This window comes from Chiloscyllium plagiosum, unplaced genomic scaffold (assembly GCF_037043375.1).
Source record: "Chiloscyllium plagiosum isolate Xiang-an unplaced genomic scaffold, Cpla_swu_hap1 HiC_scaffold_11, whole genome shotgun sequence".
Taxonomy (NCBI): Eukaryota; Metazoa; Chordata; class Chondrichthyes; order Orectolobiformes; family Hemiscylliidae; genus Chiloscyllium; species Chiloscyllium plagiosum.
The window spans coordinates 1,677,485-1,699,163 of NW_028270149.1; the positions used below are offsets into that span (position 1 = coordinate 1,677,485).

The window sequence follows — 21,679 nt, forward strand, 5'->3', positions numbered from 1 at the left end:
TTGTCTGGAATGCTCTGCGTGAAAGGGTAATTGAAACAGATTCAACAGCAGGGATGTGAATGCCCCAGGGCAAAAAGCCCTGAAATTTAGTAGCAGCAAACCTGTGGAATTGCAGCAGCAGCAGCAATGTGCCAATAATTGCAGATCCCAGCATCTACGGTAAAAATGAAAGTTAGGGATTTACAACTGACTGCCATCATTGTTACAGCTGTATACTGGAAGAGGAGGACTCAAGCCACATTTTCTTCCACTAATCTGGTGTGACACTGGCTCATTATTCCTGATCTGTGAAGCCTGTGTTAAGAGTAGAAGGATACATTCTATTCCTCATCACTGGAGTGAATAATTACTGTGATGGGAACAAATTGGCTAAAGAAAATAAAGTTAAAATGAGCCAAGTTATTTACAACAGGGATTAGGAAATGTAAGTCCGAGAAAGTGCGGAGCGAGCACAAATTGGTCTGAGAGCAAGGAGGAACAAATAATAAAATTAGGCATCAAGGCCAAAGCCAAGGTGTAAGACAGCACAGAGCTGCCATCTTGCAAAGCACGGACCAATACCTCATGCAGAGAGAGAGGTATCACATAAGGAGCTGAATAAATCAGAAAAAAAAAGGGGGGGAAATTAAGAATGAGAAGAGCAGTGAATGGGCCTGCAGCCATTGTACAAAAAGCAGACTGGTCAGTTCAGATGTTTGGAGAGTAAAAACTAAATTATTCAGAACGGTACGTACCTACTGCCTACAAATGAAACTTTTATTTTTGGAGTTGAAAAATAAGATTTGTGAAATGCGTAGTTTCAATTATAATTACCAACAAACCTAAGAAACTGCTTACTACTGACACACACACACACATACGGGCTGTATTATTAGCAAAGGTTATCATTTGTGATGTGCACTGATCCTGCAGTGTTTCACCATGTCGTGGATCAGGAGCTGAGGTGAAAGGAGTGTGCAGCTTCTTTAGTGATATTCTAATTAACAGAAAGACAGAGAAAGAGTATGCTTGAAGGTTAAATACATTTTGAGGTTAACTTCAGGAAAAATGATGAAATTAAAACAACATAAGGTGTCAATTGTATTATACCAGAGTCATCAATAGATGGTGAAAAAATCCAACCCACATAGGAGAAGGTTGAGGGGATTCTGAAAGCAAAGAAACCAAAGGACAAAGGAAAGTGTAGAACAATACACAATAATTTTGTAAATGATCAAGTCCACCCCCAATTTAGCTAATACAGTTGTTCCATTGTATCAACAACTCACAGACAGAACAGACTGGGACTGAGTATCAGACAGTACTAGAAAAAGTGGAAACACTGATCAGAGATGCTACTTTGACCCACGAGGACCCCATGCCACAATTTGTTGTTGTTTCTAATAGATGATGATGATATGGGGAAGCCTGTAGCATAAGCTTCATGTATCTTTAGGTCCCTGCAAAATTACCCACAAATTAAGCAAGAGACAGAAGCAACATTAATGATGCTACTAAATTCCAAGTACTTGCATGTTAGGGAGCTCACTTTTTTAACTGATCGCCAAGTTCTTACAATCATAACTGGCTTAAATACTAGGAGCATAGGGTTTAGGTGCAAGGGGGAAAGTTTAAAGGGGGATGTACAAGCAAAGGTTTTTTTTTTACAGGAGGTGGTAGGCACCTGGATCGCAGTCCCAGAGACATGGTAGAAACACATGCAATAGCAAAGTCTAACAAGCACTTAGACAGATACATTAACAGGCAGGGATATGGAGATACAGACCATGTTCAGGCAGATGGGATTAGTTTAGAATGGCATCATGGCGGACAGGGACATGGTGAACCATAGGATCTGTTCCCGTATGTGCTGTTCTATGCTCAGGAGAGATGGACTGGCATTTATTGCCTGTCCCTAGTTGCCCTTCAAAAGGTGGTGATGAGCTGCCTTCTTAAACCACCACAGGCCACCTGCTGTGGGTTGACCCACAATGTCCTTTGGGAGGGAGTTTCAGGATTTTGACCCTGCGACAGTGATGCTAACAGCAATACTTTTCAAAGTCAGGATGGCGAGTGGCTGGAGGGGAACTTGCAGGGGGTAGTGCTCCCATGTATTTGCTGCCCTTGACCTTGTAGATGGGAATGTTGTGGGTTTGAAAGATACTCTCAGGAGCGTCGGTTAGTTTTTCATGCATCTTAAAGAGATTATACACTGCTGCTACTGAGCGTCAGTTGGTCACAGTGAATGTATGGTCACGGGGCTAGAGTTTGTGGGTATGGTACCAATCAAGCGAGCTGCTTTGTCCTGGATGGTGTTGAGCTTCTCGAGTGTTAATGGAGCTGTACCCATCCAGGCAAGTGGGGAGTATTCCATCCCACTCCTGACTTATGTCTTAGAGATAGTGGACAGGCATTGGGGAGTCAGGAGGTGCATTACTTGCTGCTCACCTGGTCATCTCTGACCTGTTCTCATATCCATAGTAATTACGTGGCTAGTCCAGTCCTGTTTCTGGCCAATAGCAACTCCAAGAGGTTGAAAGTTGAGGATTCAGTGATGGCAATGCCACAATGTCAACCTCACTGACTGGCATTTATGTGGGGAGAATGTTACTTGCCAATTGTCAGCCCATCAGGACACTGTCCAGATCTTGCTGCATTTGGACACTAACTGCTTCAGTATGGAGGAGTTGTGTTTGGTGGTGAACTGCTGCAGTCCATGTGATATAAGTTGGCCCACGATGCCTTTAGGGAGCGAATTTCAGGAATTTCATACCTAGCCTTCCTTATTTCCCACTAAATCTAGATGCTAGCTTTGTGATTCAATCCCCCTGCCTAAGGGCATTGTGGGTTAAAACAGTCTGCAGTGGTTCAAGAAGGCAACTCACCCCCACCTTTTCAAGGGCAACTAGGGATGGACAGTAAATGCTGGTCAAAACAATGACTGCAGATGCTGGAAACCAGATTCTGGATTAGTGGTGCTGGAAGAGCACAGCAATTCAGGCAGCATCCGACTCGGATGCTGCCTGAATTGCTGTGCTCTTCCAGCACCACTAATCCAGTAAATGCTGGTCAGCCAGCGATGCCCACATCCCACAAATGAAGAAAGAAAATTCACAAGGAATTCCAAATCCCACTGCACTGCAGCCTTTTGCAGTTGTTTCCTATTTAAATAATCGCCAGCTCTACCGTCTGCCAAAGTACATCACCTCATATTTTCCTACATTATATTCAGATGGGTACCAATATCCTGGGGGGCGGGGGGGTGATATTTGCTAATGCTCTTTGGGAGGGTTTAAACTAATTTAGCAGGGGAATGGGAACCTACATTATAGATTCAGAGTCCAGGAGGTTGAGTGTAGTGAGGTCAGAAATGTAGTTTCAAGGTCGTAAGAGTTCACTGACAAGCAGGAAGGTAGTTTGAAGTGAGTCTACGTCAACAAGGAGCATTCGGAATAAGGTGGGTGAATGAGCAGCATGGGTTAGTACCTGGGATTTCGATGTTGTAGCCATTTCGGAGATATGGATACAGCTGGGGCAGGAATAGTTGCTGCACGTTCTGGGATTTAGATGTTTCAGTAAGAACAGAGAAGATGGCAAAACAGTGGGGAGGTGTGGCACTGCAAGTCAAGGACAGTATTCTGGTAGTAAAAAGGACATTTGAGGACTTGTCTACTGACGTAGTATGGACTGAGATTAGGCGAAAGTGAGAACTGCAGATGCTGGAGATCAGAGTTAAGATTAGAATGGTGCTGGAAAAGCACAGCAGGTCAGGCAGTATCCGAGGAGCAGAAAAATCAATGTTTCGGGCAAAAGCCCTTCATCAGGAAGGGCTTTTGTCTGAAACATTGATATTCCTGCTCCCCGGATGTCGCCTGACCTGCTGTGCTTTTCCAGCACCATTCTAATCTGGGATGAGATTAGAAACAGGAATGACCACCATGTTGGGAGTTTTCTATAGGCCTCCAAATAGTTCCAGAAATTAGTGAGTTTTGAGAAGATTTGTAGCTCAGGTTAAGGTTCTGGATATGGGTTTCCTTACTGAGCTGGAAGGCTTGGTTTCAGACATTTCGTGGCTAGTTGATGTTCACGAACATCACGAAACGCCACGACCAGCTATCCTTAGTTGCCACACACGCAGACGACAAGCAACATGAATTTGACTGGGACAACACTACCATTATAGGGCAAGCCAAACAAAGAACAGCCAGGGAATTCCTAGAATCACGGCACTCATCCACAAACTCCATCAACAAACACATCGACCTGGACCCAATATATCGGCCACTACAGCGGACAGCTGAAACTGACAACCGGAAGCGGCAGGGACAGGCCACTATAAATGCCGGAGGAAACACCACAGAAGCGCTTCACTGGAGGCTCCCAAGCACTGAGGATGTCACCTAGACAGGGGACGAAACGTTTGCAACAAAAATTATCTAAGGATTGTTAAAATCTCCCTAATGTGGCTGAGTTAACTACATTAGCAGGTAGGGCATTCTACGCCCTTACCACTCTGAGTAAAGAACCTGCCTCTGACATCTGTCTTAAATCTATCATCCCTCAATTTGTAGTTATGCCCCCTGAACTTTGGGGGTAGTAAATTGGGTTCCAAGTCAATGTGTTTGTTGAGAGAATTCCAGTTGGAATGCCATGCTTCTTGGAATTCTTGAGTGTGTCTCTGCTTGACTTGTCCTAGGATGGATGTGTTGTCCTGGTCAAAGTGGTGTCCTTCCTCATCTGTGTGAAAAGATACTAGTGAACGTGGGTCATGTGTTTTTGTGGTTAGTTGATGTTCATGTATCCTGGTGACTAGTTTTCTGCCTGTTTGTCCAATGTAATGTTTGTTACAGTCCTTGCACGGTATTTTGTTAATGACGTTTACTCATTTACTCATTGTCTGTATAGGGTCCTTCAAGTTCATTCGCTGTTGTTTTAGTGTGTTGGTGGGTTTGTAGACTACCATGATGCCAAGGAGTCTGAGTAGTCTGGCAGTCATTTCCGAGATGCCTTTGATGCGGGGGGTGGGGGGTGCCTAGGGTTTCTGGACGTGGCAAAAAGCTGGCCATACCATCTATGCTTCATCCGAAGGTTCACTGATGATGTTACCGCGTATGGTGACGAAACGTCTGAAACTGAACCTTCCAGTGAGCAAACCTACATTCAGTTCCAGAGATGTAGAGGAAAGATAAATAATTCTGGATAGGAGTGAGAGTAATAGGGTAGTCGTTATGGGGGAGTGTAACTTTCCAAATATTGACTGGAAATACTATAATTCAAATACTTTAGACACGTCAGTTCTTGTCTAATGTGTGCATGAGCGTTTCCTGACAGTACGTAGACAGGCCAACAAGAGGCGAGGCCACATTGGATTTAGTACTGGGTAATGAACCCGGATAGGTGTTAGATTCTGAGGACAGTGAACACTTTGGTGACACTGACCACAATTCGGTTATGTTTACATTGACAGTAGAAACGGATAGGTATATATCGCAGGACAAGAGTTATTGCTGGGGGAATGGCAATTAAGTTGTAATTAGGCAAGATTTAGGATGTGTAGGATGGGAAAGGGCACTGCAGGGGATGGGCACAATTGAAATGTGGAGGCTTGTTCAAGGAACAGTTACTGCGTGCCCTTGATAAGTATGTATCTGTCAGGCAGGGAGGAAGTGGTCAAGCAAGGGAACCATGGTTTACTAAAAAAAGTTGAATCTCTTGTCAAGAGGAAGGAGGCTTATGTTAGGATGAAACGTGAAGGCTCAGTTAAGGTGATTGAGAGTTACAGGTTAGCCAGGAAAAACCTAAAGAGAGAGCTAAGAGGAGCCAGGAGGGGAAATGAGAAATCGTTGGTAGGTAGGATCAAGGAAAACCCTAAAGCTTTCTATAAGTATATCAGAAAAAAAAGAATGACTAGAGAAAGATTAGGGCCAATCAAGAATAGCACTGGCAAGTTGTGCGTGGAGTCCAAGGACATAGGGGAAACGTGAAATGAATATTTTTCGTAGTATTTACACAGGAAAAAGACAATGTTGTGCAGGAGAATACGGAGATACAGGCTACTAGACTAGATGGGGTTGAGGTTCAGAAGGAGAAGGTATTAGTAATTCTGGAAAGTGTGAAAATAGTTAAGTCTCCTGGGCCAGATAGAATTTATCCCGAGGATTCTCTGGGAAGCCAGGAAGGAGATTGTAGAGACTTTGGCTTTGATCTTTATGTCATCATTGTCTACAGGAATAGTGCTAGAAGACTGGAGGATAGCAAATGTTGTCCCCTAGTTCAAGAAGGGGAGTAGAGACAACCCTGGTAATTATAGACCAGAGAGCTTTACTTCGGTTGTGGGTAGTGTTGGAAAAGGTTATAAAAGGTAGGATTTACACTTAGCTAGAGAGGAATAAGATTATCAGGGATAGTCAACGCGGTTTTGTGAAGGGTTGGTCATACCTCACAAACCTTATTAAGTTCTCCGAAAAAGTGACTAAACAGGTGGATGAGGGTAAGGAGGTTGATGTGGTGCATATGAATTTCAGTAAGGTGTTTGATAAGGGTCCCCACGGCAGGCAATTGCAGAAAATACGGAGGCATAGGATTGAGATTGGCATGGCATTCCAACTGGACCTCTATCAACAAACACAGCGAGTTAGACCCCATCTACCACGTGCTGAGAAAAAGAACAGGAAATGACATCACAACAGGAAGTGACATCACCAACCCAAGGAAACCCAAATATAAAAATAGAAAGCTGGAATCATCAGCAGTGCTTTGCCCGGAGGCCCACTGAAGATGTTACCTAGTATGGTGATGAAACGTCTGAAAATGAACCTTCCAGCTCAGCGAGCAAACCTACATCAAGTCAGAGGGTAGTGGTTGGTGGGAAATGTTCATCCTGGAGTTCAGTTACTAGTGGGGTACCGCAAGGATCTGTTTTAGGTCCACTGCTGTTTGTCATTTTTATAAATTACCTAGATGAGAGCATAGAAGGATGGGTTAGTAAATTTGCGGATGACACGAAGGTCAGTGGAGTTGTGGATAGTGTTGAAGGATGTTGCAGGTTACAGAGGGACATAGATAAGCTGCAGAACTGGGCTGAGAGGTGGCAAATGGAGTTTAATGCGGAAAAGTGAGAGTGATTCACTTTGGAAAGAGCAACAGGAATAAAAACAGTACTGGGCTAATGGTAAGATTCTTGGTAGTATAGATGAACTGAGAAGTCTCTGTGTCATCCCTGAAAGTTGCCACCCAGGTTGGCAGGGTTGTTAAGGCGGCGTACGGTGTGTTAGCTTTTATTGGAAGAGGGATTGAGTTTCAGAGCCATGAGGTCACGCTGCAGCTGTACAAAACTCCAGAGTTTTGTGTACAGTTCTGGTCACTGCATTATAGGGAGAATGTGGAAGCTTTGGAAAGGGTTCAGAGGAGATTTACCAGGATGTTGCCTGGTATGGAGGGAAGGTCTTATGAGGAAAGGCTGAGGGACTTGAGGCTGTTTTCATTCGAGAGAAGATGATGAGAGGTTAGTTAGTTAATTGAGACATATAAGATAATCAGAGGTTTACATAGGTTGGACAGTGAGAGCCTTTTTCCTCGGATGGTGATGGCTAACACAAGGGGACGTAGCTTTAAATTGAGGGGTGATAGATATAGGACAGATGTCAGAGGTAGTTTCTTTACTCAGAGAGTAGTAAGGCCATGGAACGCACTGCCTGCAACAGTAGTAGACTCACCAACTTTAAGGGCATTTAAATGGTCACTGGATAGACATATGGATGAGAATGGAATAGTGTAGGTTAGATGGGCCTCAGATTGGTTCCACAGGTCGGCACATTGAGGGCTGAAGGACCTGCACTGCGCAGTAATGTTCGAAAGGCTATTCCATCTACCAAATTTCTGCATACTTATCCTGTTATATCTCTCTGCAGACTTGGCGTCATCATTACCACTTCCCTCTTTCTTACTTTTGAGTCACCCCAAATTTATCTATAGCATATTCATTCATCCAAGTCACCAATATACACTGTAAATAATTGTGACCATTGCACGTACAATTCTGAAAATGTTCTTTGTCCCAACTGTCTCTTCAATTAGCAAGCCAATCCTCTATCCATACTAAAACACTACCCAGAAACCAAATGGTTATCTTAAGTTGCCTTATATCCAGTTTCTCATTACATGGCTTTTCAAAATCCTGCTCAAAAAACTGTAATAACATTTGTCAGGCATGATTTCCCTTCAAGAACCATGCTGACTCTATTTGATCATATAACGCATTTCTAAATGCTCTCGTATTACATCTTTTATTAGACTTTAACGTGTTTCCAATAACAGATGTTAAGTTAATGGTCTTTTAGTGACCCATTAGGTCCAGGGGACGTGATGGTTTTTAGCCCCATTAGTTTCCCTGGCACTTTTTTTTTCTAACTGATATCCTGCTTATTTCCTCCCCCACTTTAGCCCCTTGATAATTCAGTATTTTTGTACCCATCACCATAAAGACTGATGCCAAATATATGTTCAACTCGTCTGCCATCTTCTGGCTCCTTGTTATTATTTCCATAACCTCATTCTTTAAGATCCCAGCATTCACAGTTGCCTCTGTTCCCTTTTTTATATATTTGAAGGAGCTTTGAGTTAATGTTACTTGCGGAGTTGTCCTTGCAATTTATTTTCTCTCTCTTTTGGTCTTTTTTTTTGTTGGCTTTAAAATTTTCCCAATCCTCTAAAGGTGCCACATTATATATCTTTCCTTCCTGTTTGATACTGTGATTAGCTTCCTTAGTCAACCATGGTAGGTTTATCCCCTTCCTAGAATCCTTCTTCCTCACTGGGATACATCTTTGCTGAGAGTCACTAACTTAAAAAAAAAGTTCATTGCTCATAAATCATTTTCTCGACTAAACAGCTTGCCCTATCTGTACTAGTCAACTCTAATACCATTCCCATGTAATTACACTTACTTATATTTAATAATATTGGTTTCTAACCCAAGTTCCTCACTCCCAAATTGAATGCTAAGTTCTATCATGTTATGGTCACTATTTTCCCTGGCAGACTATTTTTTAACTGAGATAATTTATTAAATCTGACTCATTACAATACCTCTACTGGTTAAAACTCCAACCCCATTATAAACTCCCACTATTCTCTCGAACTGACAGGAAGACAAAAAAAAAAGATGGTGTTCTGGGGGGAGGGACACCTGAGAAGACTGTTCAGTGGCCCTGTCCACAGAGTTCCTGAGATGATCCTTTTGGCTTGCCAGGACTTGTTTCTCGATCTCTTCTCTAGATACCTTTACTTGCTTGCAGGAGGCACGGAGCAAAGAGCTCACAACTTATAGTGTCTGACTTTTGGGCTAAAAGCGACAGTTTTCAGTAACTGGTACGGGAAATAAACTGGCTTTCCTGAAGAAGGGCTCATGCCCAAAACGTCGATTCTCCTGCTCCTTGGATGCTGCCTGACCTGCTGCGCTTTTCCAGCAACACATTTTCAGCTCTGATCCCCAGCATCTGCAGACCTCACTTTCTCCTCAGAGTCATACAGTCCTACAACATGGAGATAGTCCCATTGGCCCAAACTGGTCTATGCTGACAAAGACTTCTATCCACAATAACTCCATTTCCCTGCACTTGGCTCATATCCAACCTTAAACTGATGCCATCTCATCTTCGATTCACCAACCCTGAGAAAAAGACTGAGTGCATTTGCCCTACACACACCTCTCATGATCTTATACACTTCTATAAGATCCCCCCTCAGTCTCCTACGCTCTAAAGAAAATAGTCCTAGCTTGTCCAACCTCTCCCTATAACTCAGACTCTTGAAGCCTGGCAACCCCCTGGTAAATTTCTTCTCCACACTTTCCAGTTTAATAATATCCTTCTTATAGCAAGGTGACCAAAACTGAACACATTACTCCAAGTGCAGCCTCAGCAATGTCCTGTACAACTGCACCCATCTTGAGATATTTTACAAATTGAGGGTGCTATATAAACGTAGACGGCAGTTACAGACTGGGTATTCTCAATCAGGCAATTCACAAGGTCTCACCAAGTTATTATTATCTACAAACTGCTTCAGGTTTCCTTAAAAAAAAAGTGTTTCTTATCAGTCCTTGTGATCAGGACACACCTGGTTTCTGATCAGTTTCTTTGGTTTTGTTCGATGACTTTGCTGAGGACTCTTTTTCCGACATGTGCCGAATTTCGTGCTCCTGACCCCCAACCTCCGATATGGACTTTGGTTTTCCTTCCTTTTCAGTTTTCTTTTTGGATGCAGTCACACTAGAGGTAGCAACTGGAGGTCGGTGGACAGGTAGAGGCTTCTGGGCTGATGGAGGGGATGCAGGGTGCTGCTTGAATCTGTTGGGAGGAGGACAGTCTTTGGTATTGATATAACATTTAAATAAAAGCAATCTATTAAGATCTGACAGCTACACTGAGCAGAGAACCATATCATTGTTTAAAACACAATTACAATTCAGTATCAAAAAGCAGTTCTCAAAAATGTTTAGTTGGGTTTAATTCCTTTAATATTTGCGACACGTTCTATCCAAGTCGAATCAAATACCAGCATCTCACTACAAAGTTTATTTGTACATTCCTTCCTGAAAATGAAAAAACCTGGAAACATTCAGAGTTACATTAGGATGATTTAGTGCAAGCTCTACTGGATTTCAGTCACTGTAAAGGAGACAATGTTGCATAGACTTAAGCTCCAATCTCCCTCATGACTTTGGGTACGGAGTGGCAGCTGAGTATCAGGCAGGTAATGACCAATACTCAGTATTCTAAACCGAAGTGACAGTGCCTGAGGGCAACCAATGCCTAATGACTTCAAATAGCTCAACTCCATGCAAGTTAGTATTTGTACATTTCATTTGGTAAGTCAACTGAGTTTCAGTAAAAGCAGTACACTAAGGGAGCGAAGATAGATTAGATAGACCCAAGAGATTGAACAATTTATTCACCTGCTTTCAAAACTTAGAGTTGAGAAAACATGTTTTCTAGGAAAACTGGCGAAAATTCAAAGTACCACCTTTAATAAAGGTGAGAACAGAGTGGGGAATAAAAGAGGGAGGGAGGATGAGAGAGCTGCACAGAAGAGGACAATAGATAGCCCTCGAAGGGAGATAAAAACAGCCTCATATGTCTGATTCGCATGGTGATTTCTGCAGAGTCTCAATGAGGACACACCAGTTAGAGGCATAGATAGAGTCATAGAGACATATAGCACAGAAGCAAACCCTTCAGTCCAACTCACCCAGGCTAACCAGATATTCTATATTAATTGAGTCCCATTTGCCAGAATTTGGCCATAGCCCCTTCCTATTCATTCACCCATCCAGACGCTTTTTAAACACTAATTGCACCAGGTTCCACCATTTCCTCCAGCATCTCATTCCATACACACACCACCATCTGCATGAAAAAGTTGCCTCTTAAGTCCCTTTTAAATCTTTCCTGTCTCATCTTAAACCACGCCCTATAATTTTGGACTCTCCTATCCTAGGGAAAAGACCTTGGCTATTCACCCTTTCCATGCCCCTCATGATTTTATAAACCTCTCTAAAGTCACCCCTCACCTCTGATGCTTCAGAGGAGATTAGCCCCAACCTATTCAGGCTGTCCCTAAAGCTCAAATGCTCCAATTCCAGCAACATCCTTGTAAATCTTTTCTGAATCTTTTCAAGTTTCACAACATCCTTTCTATAGCAGGAAGATCAGAATTGAATGTAGTACTCCAAAAGTGGCCTGACCAATGTCATATATAGCCGCAACATATCCTCCCAACTCCTATAACCAGTGAGAAGGGGGTGCTTAAAGAATGCTGCATGCTTCAGCTTATGTTGGAAGATTTTTGCAAAGAATCTATCATCAGGTTTGTATAACTCTAAAAGACAGTTCATCCATAAACATGATAGCTCAAGACAATAGGAGGCCATTCAGCCTCCTTGGCCTGTTCCACTATCTAATTTGATCATTGCTGATCTATACTTCTTCCATAGATCTCCCTGAATAAACATCAGTTACTAGATTAATGGTTTTATAAAATCATCTTGAAATATCTATTGCATTACTTGGTTGTTGAAGGTGATGTTGATCTTTTTGTCGCTAAGTTTGGTGGTGATGGGGGTCGCCGAGCCCCTGAGTTTGACGGTGATGGGGGTCGCCGAGCCCCTGAGTTTGACGGTGATGGGGGTCGCCGAGCCCCTGAGTTTGACGGTGATGGGGGTCGCCGAGCCCCTGAGTTTGACGGTGATGGGGGTCGCCGAGCCCCTGAGTTTGACGGTGATGGGGGTCGCCGAGCCCCTGAGTTTGACGGTGATGGCGGTCGCCGAGCCCCTGAGTTTGACGGTGATGGGGGTCGCCGAGCCCCTGAGTTTGATGGTGATGGGGGTCTCTTTATCAAAACTGGCGAGGGTGAGCGTCTACGGTTTGACGAAGCAGGAAATGAAGGACGTTTATCCTTAGTTGGTTTCTGTTTATACAAACCAAATAAGCCCATTACTACTACATTAAATAGCTTATCAGTGTCTTGCTCTACAATTACCAGATGTTCACATCAGTGAAACATCATTTCATGTCTACAATATCAAAGTTGCCAATCATTCCATTATACATTCTATCTATTTGTTGCTTACCCATTTCCCAGGCACTCGTTCATGACATAATGATGCAGTCTGGAATATAAACATCTACTAAAGTAAATGCCCTGTTCCATTTTGCATCATATCATTTCCCATCAGTCCAGCTCCGATTGGATATTATCTGCACACTTCAGATGCAGTTTGGGCTTATATACTTTGCCTCGAGGTGTGATGCGCATCTTCACAATAAACGTGAGAATCATTTCATCATTAACCATCTCAATGTGTCTGGACAGAACTGTCAGAATTAGAAGCTCTTAGCCAGGAAATTGGAGAATGCTTACTCAACCTTTTAACCTCAGTTCAGTCTCAGGCTGTAGGTGAAGGGATGGCAAAACTGTTGGCATATTAGACATACAGCTGCAAGCAGAGTCCTGGCTGGATGTGTACCCGGCTGCACAATCACACAGGTTCACAATGGGATTTACATTGGTTGCAGGTGACTCACAAAAGGAGTAACTAATGATGTGCACACTCTACCACACCATCATCAACACAGGCTCAATACTGAGAATACCTGACTGCCACCACGCCATGCTTCTTTGCTGTACCCTAACAAAGCATACATCATCCTCAGCTCTCTTACATCACATTTTGGCTAACACTACTTACTGCAGGAAGTCAGCCACCTTAGCAAATCGCTATCGGGTAGCCCCGGGATTTGAAAACAGAATGTAAAGGCTGAACTGGAATTTTGTTTTTATTCATTGAGGCAAATGAGTGTGGCAAGGCCCAGCACTGTCTGCCCATTCCTCACAGCCTCGAGTACGTTTCTTTTATTTACTCACTCACAGGATGTGGGGTATCACTAGCCAGGCTAGCAGTTATTGCCCATCCCTATTTACCCAGAGGGCAGTTAAGAATCAACCACATTGTTGTGGGTCTGGAGTCACATGTAGGCTGGATCAGGTAAGAACGGCAGTTTCCTTCCCTAAGAACATTAATGAACAAGATGGGTTTTTCGGACAATTTGCAATTATTTCATGGTCATCATTAGATCACTAAAACATGTTGATGTTGAGGCTGCCTTCTTGAACTGATGCAAGCTGAGCAGTTTGGTATGCCTGAGTGGCTTGCTAGGCCACTCTAGTCAATCACATTGGTATAGGAAAGGGAAGCAGATTTCCTTCTTTCAAAACACATTGAAGACCCACCGGGTTCACCAAGGAACAAAAGCAGGCCACTTGGCCCTACTAACTTATTCTGCCATTCACAAAGACCTTGGCTGATCTGTGACCAAGCTCCTCATTTGTCCCATATCTAGAATAGTTTGGATAACAGAAATCTATCAGTATCAGACTTAAAAACTAACTCAACTTGTATAAACGGACTTACGTGAAAAATCTAAAGTGAACTAACCTTTGCATACATTGAGGAAGAGAAAGTGGTGACTGCAGATGCTGGAGATCAGAGCTGAAAAATGTATTGCTGGAAAAGCGCAGCAGGTCAGGCAGCATCCAAGGAACAGGAGAATCGACGTTTCGGGCATGAGCCCTTCTTCAGGAATGAGGGTGGTGTGCTAAGCAGGCTAAGATAAAAGGTAGGGAGGAGGGACTTGGGGGAGGGGCGTTGGGAATGCGATAGGTGGAAGGAGGTTAAAGTGAGGGTGATAGGCCGGAGAGAGGGTGGGGGCGGAGAGGTCAGGAAGAAGATTGCAGGTCAAGAAGAGGGTGCTGAGTCTGAGGGTTGGGACTGAGACAAGGTGGGGGGGGGGGGGGGGGAGTTAAAGTGTTCAGCCATGGGGCGGTTGGGTTGGTTGGTGCGGGTGACCCAGAGGTGTCCTCTACATTGGGGAGACAGGCCGCCTACTTGCGAACGTTTCAGAGAACACCTCTGGGACACCCGCACCAACCAACCCAACCGCCCCATGGCTGAACACTTACTCCCCCTCCCATCCGCCAAGGACATGCACGTCCTTGGCCTCCTCCATCGCCAGACCATGGCAACATGACGAATGGAGGAAGAGTGCCTCATCTTCCGCTTAGGAACCCTCCAACCACAAGGGATGAATGCAGATTTCTCCAGCTTCCTCATTTCCCCCCCCCCACCTTGTCTCAGTCCCAACCCTCAGACTCAGCACCGCCTTCTTGACCTGCAATCTTCTTCCCGACCTCTCCGCCCCCACCCCCACTCCGGCCTATCACCCTCACCTTAACCTCCTTCCACCTATCGCATTCCCAATGCTCCTCCCTCAAGTCCCTCCTCCCTACCTTTTATCCAGCAACACATTTTTCAGCTTTGCATACATTGAATCCATATGCCCCAGTTTCACCCATTCATTCACTCCAGCAATGCTTCTTTGGAGCGTATGGTTCCATTGAGACTGTGTACAATGCTGTTTTTATCCGTATATCATTGATACATTCAGATACTGGGTTTCTGTTCCATCTGAGTCATTAGCAAATATGCTGAAAAGCTGAGGTTCAGTTTGATAACTCAAGTGTCTATCCATTCTCCTTACCTTGTTTTCTGTCACTTAGCTAATTTCCTCACTGGATCAGCAATTTCTCTTTAGTAATCAGCCTTTCAGGAAGGACTTTATTAAATGCCTTCTGGAGGTCCAGTGACATTCCACTGATCACTACTTTAATCACCACTACTACAATCCAATTATTTCATACCTGACAATATTGATTTAGTTTTTACTTTTAAATTCGACTAAATTAGTTAACTGAACTAAATTCTGCACTTCCATTTAAGTTTTTAACTTGAATATTGGGATCATTCTTTGGTTGTTAGTTCAATAACACGATCATTATGCAATTGCACTCAATGGCACAACTTTCTGGATACAAAGATACTTGGTGGGTCAAAATTCTCCCCAACAGCATTGAATATCACTACAGCATGTGGACTGCAGCGATTCAAGAAGGTAGCTCACCACCACCTTCTCAAGAGCAACTAGGGATTAGTAATAAATGCTGGTCCAGCCAGTGATGTCAACATGCTGGGAATGAATCTAAAAGAATACAGCCTGTATGAATAGATGTTGGTTGTGACTCAGTAGCAGCAATCTCTACTCTGACTCAGAAGGTGATATTACTATCCTAGGCTGATATAATAATTCAGACTTCCTCATGTACTGCTGAGAAATAAGAGTCATCTTTCTGGTGGAACATTGAACCAGGCCCCATCTACCATCCCATGTGGGCTAAAAAGAAATCACCTGGCCAAGGTAGTCAAAGGATTAATGAACAAAAACATGCACACCAACTAACTGTGTGGAATGCTCTGCCCCAGAGGGCAGTGGATGCCCAGTCTCTGGATTCATTTAAGAAAGAGTTGGATAGAGCTCTCAAGGATAGTGGAATCAAGGGTTATGGAGATAAGGCAGGAACAGGATACTGATTAGGAATGATCAGCCATGATCATGTTGAATGGCGGTGCAGGCTCGAAGGGCAGAATGGCCTACTCCTGCACCTATTGTCTACTGTCTATTGAATCAATATAAACATGAGCACAAACAGAAAGATAGTCAAATAAATACTTTTCAAAGAAATTCAACAAATGGCCCCTCTTTCCACTAACCTGAGAGGCTTCGACTGATGTAGTGTCTTTGGCAGAGGCTTCAGACACAGGGTTCTGTCGGTCTGTGCTCCGGCTACGCAGAGGCTTGTTTGGGGGGTTGGCGGGTCTAGCTGAAGCTGAACGAGGACAGAGATGAGACTCTACAAGGTTAGAATTTGAAATAGGAAAGCAAGAAAAGTGCAAAGCAAGAAAATAAAAAGAGAAAAACAGAAATGGTGCATGTTAGGACCACGAATGAATAGCAAAGTGCAGACCACCACACTTGATTAACAGACACCATCACCATGCTTTGGTTAGTAATTAAGGTGGAGAAACATCAAGTAAAAATGGAATTAATAGAATTGACTTTCAATTGCCAAAACGTTTTGTGCCATTTGTACACAGCGAGTTAAATAAGCATTAAACCACAGGACAATACTGTAATTGAATGAGAAACATGAAGACAGTGATTTCATGACACATCGACAGTTATTGAAGCTACCGGCTGAGATCATGCAACCTGTGGGCCACTCCTATTTGTTTTCATTTAATTGCAGTCATCCGTTCAGTGACACAATGAGGATGTCTGTACCCACCCCAAAAACAGAACACATTTTGTAAGAAGTTAAACAGTTAAAAACACATTAAACAGCAATGGGAAAAGCACTGGGTTCCATGCAGCAGACATGGTGATGCTCCAGCCAGGCTGAACATTCAGCTGCCAGGTGCAATGATTATATAAAATTCCATAGCAAAACGCAGGACTTACAAAATATGCTGTAGACGGTAAAAAGCAGCAAATGGAGAGATTTTAGATCAATGAAAGCTAAGTAGCAGAACATCAAAAACAAAATCTGCAACAACTTGTCAGAACAAGAGAATAAACTATTACTTGAATGGATTCCAATTTTTAACAAAAACGCATCTCTTTTTCAGATTTCCACCAATTCCCCAACAGTTAAACATCTCTTCCTATCTAGCGAGATTGGAACTTGGGACAGACCAGGCAAAATGAAGCAATTTTTCCAAATTCTTAGCTATACTGAAATTGGCTAATTGGTAATGAATGATCTCACACTGAGATTCAAAAGCTGTAAATGTGAAATGAAAACAGGTACTCCATAGGTCAGGGAGCAGCATGGAGGGAGAAACAACATTAATGCTTCAGATCGTTAAGATTGTGTCAGACTTTCATTCTGATGAAAGATGACAGACTTGAGACATTAATTCCACTGCTTTCACCAAAACTTGGAGGTGCTGGTGTTGGACTGCAGTGGATGAAGTTAAAAATCACAAAACACCAGGTTGTAGTCCAACAGGTTTATTTGGAAGTACTAACTTTCGGAATGCCACTCCTTAACCACCTGATGAAGGGCAGCACGGTGGCACAGTGGTTAGCACTGCTGCCTCACAGCTCCAGAGACCCGGGTTCAATTCCTGCCTCAGGCCACTGACTGTGTGGAGTTTGCACATTCTCCCAGTGTCTGCGTGGGTTTACTCCGGGTGCTCCGGTTTCCTCCCACAGTCCAAAAAAAATGTGCAGGTTAGGTGAATTGGCCATGCTAAATTGCCTGTAGTGTTAGGTGAAGGGGTAAACGTAGGGGAATGGGTCTGGGTGGGTTGCGCTTCGGCGGGTTGGTGTGGACTTGTTGGGCCGAAGGGCCTGTTTCCACACTGTAGGTAATCTAAAAAAAAGACCTGTTGGACTATAACCTGGTATTCTGTGATTTTTAACACTCTCACCAGATTTACTGTCAGACCCTGCTGAGTATTTCCTGTTCTCAGTTGTTAATTTTCATACTGATATATACATCATTGTACCAAATGTGATTAATAGCAACCAAAACTCTCAAACCTACACATGAATTTGCTGGAATGCTTCTATCAAGTTTTAGCATTCTGCTGTAAAATGTGTTTCTGAAAAGAGCAATTCACAATATTCTCATCTTAGTTCTTGTACTCTATAGCAGATAAATAAATATGGAGAGATGTAATGATGGGGAACCAGGAGAGCATGTGAAAATTATACAGCAGCCTGAGGTTTGCCTTTCTGATTGACCTGTACAACAAGAACATCAATTGTCACATCAAATGTCAGACTCATAAATAAAGCAAGCCTGGGGGCTTAGGTGGCTGCTTCTTTCTTTCCGATGGCCAGGACTAAAAAAAAAATCAACAAAATATTGAAGCTAAAATTTTAAAAAAATTTATTAAAAGGTTAGAAGCACTGCATTAGATTAAACTGAATTCTTTTTCTGATCTGAAAACAAGAAAGGCAAGAGAGAAAAATAGGGGAAAGAGAAAAAGAGGACAGTAAAAATGATCAGATTAGAGATGCAGCAAAACATTTTGAAAACTGGAGACTTAAGTAGCCTTTTGTTTTTACCTCAGCCTTTTGATCTAGCAGAGATTGGGGAATTAATCAATCCCTGGGTCGGTCAGTTATTTCAGGATTTGAAGTAGTGTCATGTGATACTTAAGACATGCTGGAATCAAACATCTCAGGAGGTTCAAGCTCAGAGAGTTTGTACCAACCTACAAAAGCCCGAAATACAATGCTAAAATACAATTCCTAAACACGGTGCTGTTTATCATCTTCTATTTTTCTACTGGTTGCATAATTAACCTCTTCTAATAGAAAACAAAAGACTGCAAATACTGGAAATCTGAAATTAAAACAGATTGCAGGAAACACATGGCATGTCAATCAGCATCTGTAACAGGGAGCAAGAAGGTTAACATTCTGAAGCTGGATAAACGCGAGACATTATGAATCACGATTATTGACACACATTGTGATTCTGGGTTATGATCTGTCTTTTTTGAGAGGTATCTCTGAATCTAACCTTCAATTATCTCTGATATCATTATCCATGCTATGCTCAGTGTAATACATTTTTAAAAATTCATTCACAGATGAGAAGATCACTGGCTAGGCCAACATTTGGGCGGCACGGTGGCACAGTGGTTAGCACTGCTGCCTCACAGCGCCAGGGACCTGGGTTCAATTCCCACCTCAGGCCACTGACTGTGTGGAGTTTGCACATTCTCCCTGTGTCTGCGTGGGTTTCCTCCGGGTGCTCCGGTTTCCTCCCACATTCCAAAAAAAAATGTGCAGGTCAGGTGAATTGGCCATGCTAAATTGCCCATACCTTCAGGTGAAGGGGTAAATGTAGGGGATTGGGTCTGGGTGGGTGCGCTTCGGCGGGGCGGTGTGGACTTGTTAGGCTGAAGGGCCTGTTTCCACACTGTAAGTAATCTAATCTAATCTAATTTATTGCCCAACCTTAATTGTCCAGAGGGCAGCTTAACAATCAACCACATTGCTGTGGGTCTGGAGTCACATGTAGGCCAGACTAGGTAATGAAGGCAGTTTCCTTCCCTAAAGGGAGTTAGTGAATCAGATGGGCTTTGCCGACAATTGACAATGGATTCATGGTCGTTATTAGACCCTCATTTCCAGATTTAAAAAAAATTGAATTCAAAATCCATCATCTGCTTTGATGGGATTTGAAGGACATTCCCTAAGATGTTACCTGGGTTTCTGGATTAATATTCTAACAATTATACCACAAGGCCATCGCATCCCTAATGATCTTTCAAACTATTAAAATCTGAGGAACTATTGGATAGAGAAATCATGCTTAACTAATTTATTAGAGTTCTTCCAAGGAAGAAGTAGTGTTAAAGGTGAACCAATGGATGTACTGCCAGCTTCCACCCCTCTCTCCCACCGCCTCCCACCCCATCACCACACCTCCCCTGTCAGCACCATCCCTCATGTAGGGGGGTGGGTGTTCTGTGAGTTCCCTACATCTCCCCCACAAGTCACGAAGCCCAATGTGGGACCTTCTTTGACTCTGAGCTTTATTAGATCTGGTAACTGAGTTGAGAACAGAGTTGAGAAGTTCACTTTCACTATTCGCCATCAGGACAGAGCTGATGCCCCAGTCAGCAAAAGCTTCTTGGTCCTGAGCTGAATAAAAATACTTTGCTACATTAGCAGAGAGCAGCCAAGAACGTGTGTAACCACAAGGTCAGTGTGCAGGCAAAGCTTTTAATGCAATCACCCTCAATAAATATATGGCTTTTAGAAATATTGTCTTTGGTAAAGAGAATTACCTGCAGAACTTTGTCCAGCTTCTGATATAGCAGCAGCACTCTTGCTCCTAGCTAAAGAGGACTGTGTGGGGGTTAGCAGACGGCTGATGATGTTACTCTCCAGGGGACTGTTCTGGGAACGCCGAGCTGAGGGGCAGGAATAAACCAAAAAGCAAGTCAGCATAGTTTTGACTTGGGTGTGTGTGTGTGTGTGTGTGTGTGTGTGTGTGTGTGTGTGTGTGTGTGTGTGTGTGAGAGCGCGTGCGCACACACACGTGGAGTCAGAGAAAGAAGGGAGGAGGATTGAAACAAATTGTGACAAAAACATGTTCAGTTAGCAAATGCTTACCGAGAAATAGAAAAGGGTTAAAAGCGAAAACAAAAACTTCACTATCCCAACCAATTAGATAACTAGCAGTAAACAATATTCAACTCATGGTAATAACAAAGGCATGGTGGGTCCCGATAAATACACTGCTGGCCATTAACAAATAAGCAGAGGTCTGCTGACTTTAACAAAAGCAAGGTGCATTCAAACAGAATACTGGCAAATGCAGGGTGTAATTAACATATCAGTACGAGCAAACAAATAAGCCTCTGCTTGTGGGGGCAGAGTAACTTGCTTCTAAGCACGTGGAAGCATCAGCTTCAGGAAGCTACCTATAATGAACATCACGCTGCCACAGTCTACTCTGCGTAAATGGTGTAACGTAGCCAGAGGACAGTAGTAGCTCCCTGTATAACTGTGCCTGTGTTAAGAAACTGGGGAAGTTACATTAGAGGTACATAGCCCGCTGTAAGCTGTAGAAATGGAAAATATTGGGAAGTTTCTGTTAGTGAATTTGAGGGTTAATACTGGATGAACACAATCAGCAAGCAGACTTCACGATTGAAAAGATTTCCAAACTGAAAGAGGTTAATCACAAACAGGATGCAACAGGCTAAAAAAAAAATCAAAATTGCACAGGTATAGTCAGGAGCTGGTCAGATTGGATTGCATTCTGTCAATGTAGGCCCTTTCGTACTGTCACCACAAACAATCTAGAAAATGTAAAAGCTTTGAACTTGTTCCCTAATGAGAAGAAATTAATATAATCAAATCAGCAAGATGTTCTGTGTTGCAACAGGTGCAATTTTGAGACCCAGTGCAATAAATCAAAGTAGAAATATTCATATAGCATCAAGTTAAATACATTTAATATTCAGTGAATATTTTTATCATGTTACAGAGGAACTATCTGATGCAAATTGGTAGCCACCTTGCAGATTGTCCTTTTTGTCTGTTTGAGATAAAGAACGAGGGTTGCTAGGCAATCTATTCAGCGAAGAGCTTCTCTTCTTGTCTGCTGTGTGTAAGAATCAATGGCATTGTTTCATTATTCCCACAACATCTTCAACACCAAAAGCTGCTTCCAAATCCTGCAGGCTCACTTCCAAAACTTCAAAAATGCTTAA

General features: G+C 43.0%; 1 protein-coding gene across 8 annotated transcripts in view; it reads right to left on the reverse strand.

Annotated features, from left to right (window-relative positions):
* Window positions 1-21,679, reverse strand: part of map7d3 (MAP7 domain containing 3) — a 133,467-nt gene that overhangs the window by 34,285 nt on the left and 77,503 nt on the right. For 4 of the 8 annotated variants that reach the window (XM_087991839.1, XM_087991835.1, XM_043714261.2 and 1 more), the window contains 5 exons: window positions 21,484-21,570; window positions 20,246-20,371; window positions 16,145-16,284; window positions 12,047-12,447; window positions 10,099-10,328 (listed from right to left, as the gene is read on the reverse strand). In XM_087991839.1, the coding sequence (XP_087847965.1) occupies window positions 10,099-10,328; window positions 12,047-12,447; window positions 16,145-16,284; window positions 20,246-20,371; window positions 21,484-21,570 (984 nt within the window). The remainder of the gene's footprint in view (window positions 1-10,098; window positions 10,329-12,046; window positions 12,448-16,144; window positions 16,285-20,245; window positions 20,372-21,483; window positions 21,571-21,679) is intronic. The other 4 variants (XM_087991836.1, XM_087991837.1, XM_087991838.1 and 1 more) reach the window with 4 other exon arrangements.